This window comes from Nannospalax galili, unplaced genomic scaffold, assembly GCF_000622305.1.
Source record: "Nannospalax galili isolate Female #2095 unplaced genomic scaffold, S.galili_v1.0 scaffold61, whole genome shotgun sequence".
Classification (NCBI taxonomy): domain Eukaryota; kingdom Metazoa; phylum Chordata; class Mammalia; order Rodentia; family Spalacidae; genus Nannospalax; species Nannospalax galili.
This window is the reverse complement of record NW_008345335.1, coordinates 490,054-499,448: the sequence shown is the minus strand read 5'-3', so window position 1 is coordinate 499,448 and position 9,395 is coordinate 490,054. Positions and strand designations below refer to the sequence as shown.

The 9,395-nt window shown below is 45.6% G+C and overlaps 1 protein-coding gene across 5 annotated transcripts in view; it reads right to left on the bottom strand.

Moving 5' to 3' along the window:
• Positions 1–2,216: 2,216 nt before the first annotated feature.
• The window catches only part of Eva1a (eva-1 homolog A, regulator of programmed cell death), a 65,583-nt gene continuing 58,404 nt past the window's right edge, over positions 2,217–9,395 (bottom strand). For all 5 annotated transcript variants that reach the window (XM_008841584.3, XM_008841582.3, XM_029567601.1 and 2 more), the window contains one exon: positions 2,217–3,503. In XM_008841584.3, coding sequence (XP_008839806.1) covers positions 3,130–3,503 — 374 coding nt within the window. In that variant the 3' untranslated portion in view covers positions 2,217–3,129. The remainder of the gene's footprint in view (positions 3,504–9,395) is intronic.

The following is a 9,395-nucleotide window of genomic DNA, read 5'->3' as shown; positions in this document are numbered from 1 at the left end:
AATGAACTCCTTAAGATTCTTTGAACAAGGGTTTGGAGAATTCTTTCCTCAGGCTGTAGCAAGGACGGTGGGAGGAGGGGATTGGATGCCACGTGCACCACCCAGCAGTGAATTTGACTTACACCCTGTCTCAAAAGATAAGGTAGAGAACCAGAGAAGAAGATACCTTGAATTGACCTCTGGCCCTCCACACTCATACACTCATGTGCATTCACACACAAGCACATACACATTCACACACACACACACACACACACAGTGGTAAAGAGAAATGGATACCAAAATAAAGTTAGGGTTTTTTTCTCCCACACTCATACCTATCCTTAAGACTCACACAAGATATGCTTCCTCTCCCAGGAAGACTTCCAAAACTTCTTAGGCCTGGATAAGTATTACCCTTTTAGTTTACACATTGACAGGAAATATGGTTGGGGTTTAGCTCCAAGAGAAGTTGAATGTGCTATGGGGAGTCTCTTGGCTATTTATCAATTGAGAGGCTACATCTGGTGAGGCCTTCCTGCAACACTGCAACATGGTAGAGAGGTAAGTACTACAAAGAGGAAAATTCAGGGTTGACTTGATGACTTTTTAACAGGAATTCAGTGCCTCAATAAGGGTACTAATCCATTCATAAGGACAGGGCAAGAAATAAATAGTGACCCCTACATGGAGAGAGGAAGTTGGTGGGAAAGGAAGGTAGGAGGCCTAAGGAAGACACAACCACCCTGCCACATTTTAAAAAGATATTATTTTTATTTTATGTGTATGCATGTATTGCCTGAGTGCAGGAAAGTGCACCTGTGTCGTGCAATGCCTGCGGAAGACAGAAGAGGCTGTCGGATCCCCTGGAACTGGAGTTACGGACAGTTGTTGGCTGCCGGGATTCAAACCCTGGTCTTCTGCAAGAACAACCAGTGTTCTTAACCACGGGGCCAATCTCTCCAGCCCCGAAAGAGAGGATGACCCTGCAACATTTAGAACTGGGTCACAGACAACCAGCTGCTTTGCTTCCATACAACAGGGCTCCAGTTCTTTTTTTTTAAACCCAGTCATCCCTGAAGCTAGATCCAAAGCTGCCCTTTGAGTTATGTAAGCCAATAAATTCTCTTAAGTTTGATATCTTTCTGTTGCAAATCCAAGTAGTCTGTACAGAAACTGGAACCAGAAGTAGGGTTATAACCTAAAATGTGACTGGAATCCTTGTTATAGGGAAGTGAAACAGCTGGTTAAACTACTAACCAGTGACTTTGTGCCTTAGACAATGTATCCACCACCCTAATAAGGGAAACATGGACTTGACAAAAGATATCAAGATGATATAGAGAGACCTGGGCCAGCCATGTGTCCCATAAGCACCTCCATTACTGCAGCCCCTGCCTAGCAAGGGTCATAACTCTTCCCTGTAGTCAGCCTGGGGTGCCTTCCAGAGATGAAAGCAGCTACCACTACTCTTCTAAGAGGCAGCCAAGACAGATGATGCCAATCTAAAGCCTGGGAAAACAGGATGGTTCCCAAGGGTCTCAAATGACAAGGGTGGGCATCTTGATTTGGAGATGCTGACTTACTGGGATGTTTGGCACTCATTGCCCAAAATGATGCTACTCCAATGGTATAATCAGACCAGCCACTGAGGGCTTCAAGCAAACTGTACTGGTCCCTTGGCAGCTGGAGATGATGAGGTTGCAGTTCTCTCAGCCCCTGGAACTGTGAGTGAATTTCCAAAATGCTATAGACTCTATGGTGGAATCTCCTATTCATCCTCTTAGGGTAACAAAGGCTCTAGAGCATGAAAATAGGCTAAATAAGGAAAGTCATCAGTCCATGGTGAGAGAGGGAAGCCCACAGACAGAGCTCACTGTCCCCTTTTACCCACTAGAGGACACTGCTTCATCCTGTGATCCAATTCTAAAAGAGGCAGGGGCTTTAATTCTTCCCTCCTTAGGACTGCCTCCCTTCCTTCCCTACCAACTTCCTCACTCCATGAAGGGATCACTATCTGATTTCTGGCCTTAGATAAGTCTTCTGTTCTTCTGTCTGCGTAACCATAACTCAAATGGCAACCACAACGGCCTACAGAAAATTCAGAGCCTTGAATCACTCAGGGTCATTTCTTTCATTCTAAGTCCTTGAGCAGTCCTGCAGAGGCTGCATGCAGAAACAAGGGAGGTCCTATAGACAGAGATGGTGTGTGACCAGAGACAGACAGGAAACAAAAAGATTTTTATGGAATGTTTATTTTAGATTCCATTCTAAGTTTGGCCTTAATTCTTAGCTCTGATTTCCATTCTTTTCTCGGAAATCCAAACTGTTTTTTCTTAAACAAAATATTTAAACACCAAGATTCTCTGAAGTCATGAGAGACAGTTCTCCAAAAGGGGAGATGTATTTTCATGCAGCATTTTCAAATACCCATGTCAGTATATATTTTATAAGCTACTAAAAATAAATGCTTTATCCTTTGAGGTTATTGATCACTGACACACCTCTCATGATACAGTAAATTCTATTAATTTTCATGAATGAGGTGGGAACTATACTAAAAAAATAGGATTTTAATCCCTGAGGTGTCAGTTAAAATGCAGAGGTTGTCATTGCAACACAAGATTTTTTAAAAAATTAGCCTTAAATAATTAGCATAGATCACGCTATCTCCATCAAAATAATCTCCACAGCATGGAGTCATTCAGAAAATTGCCTTTCCTGGGTTAAGTTTACCCTGATACCCCCAGCTCTCAAGCTACAAGGCTCTCTCCTTTTGTAAAGGAGTTAACAGCCATAAGTCTATGCAAACTTCTGAGACCCTCAGAAATTAAGAGGAACCATATTTTCGGTTCTCACATTGCCATCACATGGTTGGAGAGGGAGTTTCAGTACTATTCCAAGACCTGGAAGAGTTGGAGCACGCACGTGGGTTTCAAGACCAGGAAGGGAGGCTGTGCTTGCTTCAGTTTTCTATTTCTCCAGAGGCAAGAGTCCCAAAGCAGGACTCATTGTTCTGCTGGGAAGTGGGCATGCCCCGCGTTTCTCTGGCACCACATGAGCAGTTCATGTGCCTTGTGCCCACTGACGGTGCAGAGCCTCTCTCCCTTCCAGGCGACCTCCAGAGATTCCGGGGTTCCGGCTGCACAGCTAGTAATAGCGGTTGAGGCTGCGGGTGCCGGGCACCTCCGGCTGGCCGTTCATCCAGATCTCCCTGATGATGCGCTCGCGCTCCTCCAGTCTCTGCGCACGCTCCAACTCCTCTGCAGAGGTGAACACGTTCTTGTTCAAAGTCCTCTCGAAGCGGCGGTGTCTCCGCACCGACAGGTCAGACGCCGTGTCCTCGCTGCCGTCCTCGCTGTCGCTGCTCTCGCTGCTGAGCTCTCGATTCTGCAAACACTTCCTCCTGGGACCCCGCCGGCAGTCTGTGTGGCAAGAGATCCTCATCACCACTGCCGCCAAGGTCAGCAGCAGTCCGATGCATACGCCAGAGACGAAGTACAGAGCCGCCCGCTCAGGGTTTTCTGCGGGGAGAGGAGCGAGGAGAACTTGTTGGATAGAGGCACGTCCTCATGCAGAGCCCAGGGATGCCAACCCGCCCTCTCACAGGCTCCTCGCCTGCATGGCAACCAGTACCCTCCCTCCCCTGTGACAAATTTCATAACGTGTCCAAAATATCATTCTAAAGTCGGATGTGGTGGCTCATGCCTAGAATCCTGAATTTGGGAGGCAGGAGGGTTGCTGGGAGATTGGGGCTAGAGTGAGACACTGTCTCAGAAAAGAGGGCCGGCAAGCCTGCCTCAGTGGATAAAGGCGCTTGCCATTAAGCCTTAAGGACCTGAGTTCGATCCCTGGAACCCACGTGGTGGAAGGAGAAAACTGATTCCTGCAAGTTGTCTTCTGATCTCCACATGCAATACACACACACACACACACACACACACACACACACATTTTAATTAAAGGAGGGAAAGGAGGGAAGGAAATAGAAGGAAGGGAGGAATGGAAGGAGGGAATGAGAGAGGAAGAGAAAGAAAAATGAAAACAGCACTGACAGCTGGCCAACACCACATCTGTAAGGGGAAAGAGTACATGACACATTACTCTTCAACTTCAACTTAGAAAGAACTTCCAAATGAAAATCAAAAGAAATAAGTGAGAAAAGGCAGATAAACATTATTTACCACCTCCTGCAGGGAAGCAACTGTGTTTAGTTTGACATACCTGTCTATAAAGATTCAGTTCAGGAGTATCAAAAGAATTCTACATATGCAAACTTACTCATGCAGCCTCTGAGTTATTTTTACTCACTGTGACAGGCAGTTTGTGGGATACTCCACTTCCTGGTATCCAGGCCCTTGGGCCATCAGTTCCTTCTTGTGTATGTATGTATGTACGTATGTATGTATGTATGTATGTGTGTGTGTGTGTGTGTATTTATATGTTCCTGTGTTGGGGTGCATATGGATGTGTGCATGTGGAAGACAGAGGTCAATCTCCAGTGTCCTTTATCAGTGCTACCCACCTGTTTTTTTTGGACAGGGTCTCTCACTGGCCTGGAATTCACCAAGTAGGCTAAGCAGGTTAGCTAGCAAGTCCTAGAGATCTGCCTGCTTCTGCCTCCCTGCGCTGGGATTACAAATGCTTGGCAATTTTTATGTTGGTTCTAGGGCTCAAACTCAGGTCCTCATGCTTAGAAGGCAAGTCCTTTACCAAATGACCTTGAGCTACTTCTCCCACCCTCTCCCCTCCCCATAGCAACTTACTTCTAAACAATACTACAAAGGTAATGGGTGGTGGCTATGACTTCTACATTCTCCATCCCCCTGTTTTTCCCATTGATCACTGAGACTAAGTCAGCTGCCATGTGTGAGCTGTCCTACATAGAGGTCCAAATGTCAAGGAACCAAAAGTGGCCTCCAGCTAATGACCTTCAAAGGACTGAATACAGCCAACAGCCATGTGCATGAGCTTGGAAGTGAATCACCCTCAGAGTAAAGGAGTTGGAGTGGCTCATGCCTGGCTTCACAACAGTCTCCTGAAAGGCCTTGAACCAGAGGGCCAGCTAAGCCACATCCTGCCTTCTGAACCACAGGAACTAGGAGGTAAGTGTATGTGTTGTTTTAAGCCACTATGTTTTGGGGTCATTACTACATAGCGACAGTTAACTCATCGGTCACTTGTCTACTAGCAGTGCAGCCGTTTAGGAATTATTTCATCAAGTTCACCAAAAGAGGAGGAACTGGAGCTCTTCTTGGTTAAGAGAAGGGTGTCATTGTTCTGTGGATGAGGTATATGCTTAGTGGAGTCCATGGTGGACCCTGTGGGATGCCCTCCCTGTGGGAGACTTTGGGTGAGCAACTATCCCTTTCTAGGTACAAATGAGAACATAAAGACATGCCTGGCCTGGTCACAGGGCATGGTCAACTGACAGCACTCACTAGCCGATCACAGGGGATGATCAAGCTGACAGCACTCACTAGCCGATCACAGGGGATGATCAAGCTGACAGCACTCACTAGCCGATCACAGGGGATGATCAAGCTGACAGCACTCACTAGCCGATCACAGGGGATGATCAAGCTGACAGCACTCACTAGCCGATCACAGGGGATGATCAAGCTGACAGCACTCACTAGCCGATCACAGGGGATGATCAAGCTGACAGCACTCACTAGCCGATCACAGGGGATGATCAAGCTGACAGCACTCACTAGCCGATCACAGGGGATGATCAAGCTGACAGCACTCACTAGCCGATCACAGGGGATGATCAAGCTGACAGCACTCACTAGCCGATCACAGGGGATGATCAAGCTGACAGCACTCACTAGCCGATCACAGGGGATGATCAAGCTGACAGCACTCACTAGCCGATCACAGGGGATGATCAAGCTGACAGCACTCACTAGCCGATCACAGGGGATGATCAAGCTGACAGCACTCACTAGCCGATCACAGGGGATGATCAAGCTGACAGCACTCACTAGCCGATCACAGGGGATGATCAAGCTGACAGCACTCACTAGCCGATCACAGGGGATGATCAAGCTGACAGCACTCACTAGCCGATCACAGGGCATGATCAAGCTGACAGCACTCACTAGCCTGATCACAGGGCATGATCAAGCTGACAGCACTCACTAGCCTGATCACAGGGCATGATCAAGCTGACAGCACTCACTAGCCTGATCACAGGGCATGATCAAGCTGACAGCACTCATATGTACATTAGAAAATTTGTTTTCCTTACTCTGTAGTCACTTGGAAAATAAATCAATATATTCTTTTGTGGTATCAGATAATACAAGAGGGTTCAGAGATGATACATAGTTACGTTTTAAATTTAAAGCTGGGCATGGTGGGTCATCCTTTAATCCTAGCACTCTGGAGGTGGAGGCAGAAGGATCAGAAGTTTAAGGTCATCCTCGGCTACACACTGAGTTCAAGGCCAGCCTGGGCTACAAGAAACCGTGTCTGGAGAAAAAAAAACTTATATTTTCAGATCTGTGTGTTTGTGTGTTCTATAGTATAGATCTATAAAAGTTCATTGAGTCATTTACTAATAGCCTATAAATTGTTTCTTGTTTTTCACAATTGTGATCAGTGCTATAAGGCAATGTCTTTACTACTCCTTAAGCATATGAATTATTTCTATGTGTTTTTGATCTAGGCATTTAACAGTTGGTTAGCAAATGGCTCAGCAGGTAAACATATTTGCTGAGCAAGGATGGTGACCTGAGTTTGATCCCCAAGACCCATATAAAAATGGAAGAAGAGAACCAACTTTACAAGGTGCCCTTCCCCATCCATCCTCAGCATGTGCACCATGGCATGCACACTCACCCACACATTGTGGACACACACACACACACACACACACACACACACAAAACAATTAGAAAAATTTTTATCCACAAATGAAACCTGTACCTGGCACCATTATGGGTACAAAGGACCTTTGGGTTCAACAGGCCCTATGGGAAAGCCTACTGCTATTATTCTGCTAAATCGACATAGTATTAAACTGAGTCCTAATGACTTAGACCCATTGAACCCTCATCAGAAAAGCTTCTTTTGGCAGCAGGGGATGATTGACACAGAGACTCACAACTGGTCAACATGCAGAAAATAAGAGATTGTTGAGTGCTCGGCCCTAAATAGGCTATCTATAGCACATTGTCTCCTCCCAAGGGATTATTGTGAAGGGGGAGCAGGGCAGAAAGATTCTAAGAGCCAGAGGCAGAGGATGACTAAATGGAAACCATGTTTTCCAGACACAGCAGGACAGGTGCACATATGAACTCATAGCAGTTGTGACAGCATGTGAAAGACCTGTTCAAGCTCAAGCCAGACAAAATCCCAGTATGGAGAGGGGAGGCAGGCAAGATGTCCCATCCTTAGCTGAGGAGGCATTGACAATTGACAACCACTGGGAGAGGGAGAGTGGATCTTCTTTAAGATAGTCTGCCACTTGGTATGAGGACCGTGCTCCAGTGGATAGTCATACACCCAAGAGTATATAGGCAGCACAAATTGGACTCATTTGTTTTTTTTTATTAAAATAAAGAGGACACAACATTCAGTGACTAGGAACAGTGGATGGATATGGGAGGAGTTGGAGAGGCAGTGAATATGATCAAAATACACTGTATGAAATTCTCAAAGAACTAATAAAAATTATTAAAGAAATTTAGCAGCTGTATCACAGAACATATTCTTTTGAGATTTTATGCATTGTAGATTGTATCCTATAAAAGGCTTTATCAGTCTAAAAGTCACATATTGAACCCATGTGTTGATATCCCTGCCTCTGAAATCCTCATTGAAATGATGGTAACGTGAAGAAAACAGATGTCAGTCACAAGAACAAAGAGTGGAAAAGGAAACAGAAAGCAGAACAGGTGGATAAAGAGGTGAGCAGGCAGACTGGAGGGCAGAGTACAGAAGGCTCAGCTGATTCTTTCCAGCTAAGACCAGCGAATGCTGGGAGAGCTGAGAGAAGCTATGTCAACACACCAGCCACCACAAAAACAGCCTGTTCCCCGAAGAAGAGGAGGGCACTCTGGAACACGAGTCAAGTGAGTTCCTAAGGTTGGGCATGGGAGTCTGTGATGGTTCATCTTGTTAACTTGATTTTTTAAAGAAACATCTAGGAGATTATAAAGCATAGCTCTGGTGTATCTGAGAGGATGCTTCCACAGAGGACTGACCAAAGGGGGAAGACCGTCCATGAATGTAGGTGGTACTGCCCCATGGACTGGGGCACAAAAGGGATAGAAGAGGGAAAGACAAAAGCCTTGAGGGCAGCTGTTCTCTCCTTCCTCCCCCTCGCCTTCCCTAGGTGAGCTGCTCTGCTCTGCACACCCTCCCCATCACGACACACTGCAACCCCAGAAACCTTGAGCCAAAATAAAGCCTTCCACCTTGAAAGTGTTTCTTGGATTTGGTCACAGCAATGAAAAACTGAGAAAGCTTTCTAGAAAAGATCATTTCTGAGCAGGAATTGAAGCCCAAGATGGGATCCATATGGAGGATGAGGAAGAGTATTCCAGACAGAGGGAACAGCACGAATAAAGGTCTGGAGGTGTGAAAGAATCATAGCTATGCTGGAAAGCATAAGATGTTAAATTCTTGCTTTCTACAAAGATGTTAAATTCCTGTTTTCTACAACACCCCTTTAAATATTTTGAAATAACTGCCATATAGCTAGATTTCAAAGAACACTAACTGACTTTCCTGTCATTCTCTGAGTTTAGCATAGAAAATAAGAGTGCTGGAATTGTTGTGGTAACCCCGGCACTGGGGGAGGCACAGACAAGAAGACTGTTGTAAGTTCCAGGCCAGCCAGGACCACATAGCAAGGCCCTGTACTGATGGGAGAAAAAAGGGGGACCATAACCCCTCCACTGTAGAAACTACATTCCTAATCATCTGACCCTAAGTCATACCTTCATCGTCAATCAAAAGATGATACCTTTATCATCATGTAAAACCCTCTCACATAATGGGGCTGGAGAGATGGTTCAGTGGTTTAGAGTACTGGATGCTCTACCGGAGGACCTGAGTTCAGTTCCTAGCACCCACATGGTAGCTAACTGTCCTTAACTCCAATTCCAGGGGATCTGACACCCCTCTTCTGGCCTCTAGGGGCATTGCATAACACAGGTATGCTTGCATACATGCAGGCAAAACATTCATACACATAAAAATAAACTTAAAAAAAAATGCCACATAGTGAACTTACTAAAAGGTGAACCATGTCTTTCACAAAGGTGACAGACAGCATTAAGGCCATTTCTCCTCTTTGTGTATTGTGTGTGCACCCAGAGACCTGAGGAGGATATTGAATGTACTGCTAAATTATTACTCTCTTCCTATTCCCTTGAGACAAGGTCTCTCACTGACCCTGGAGC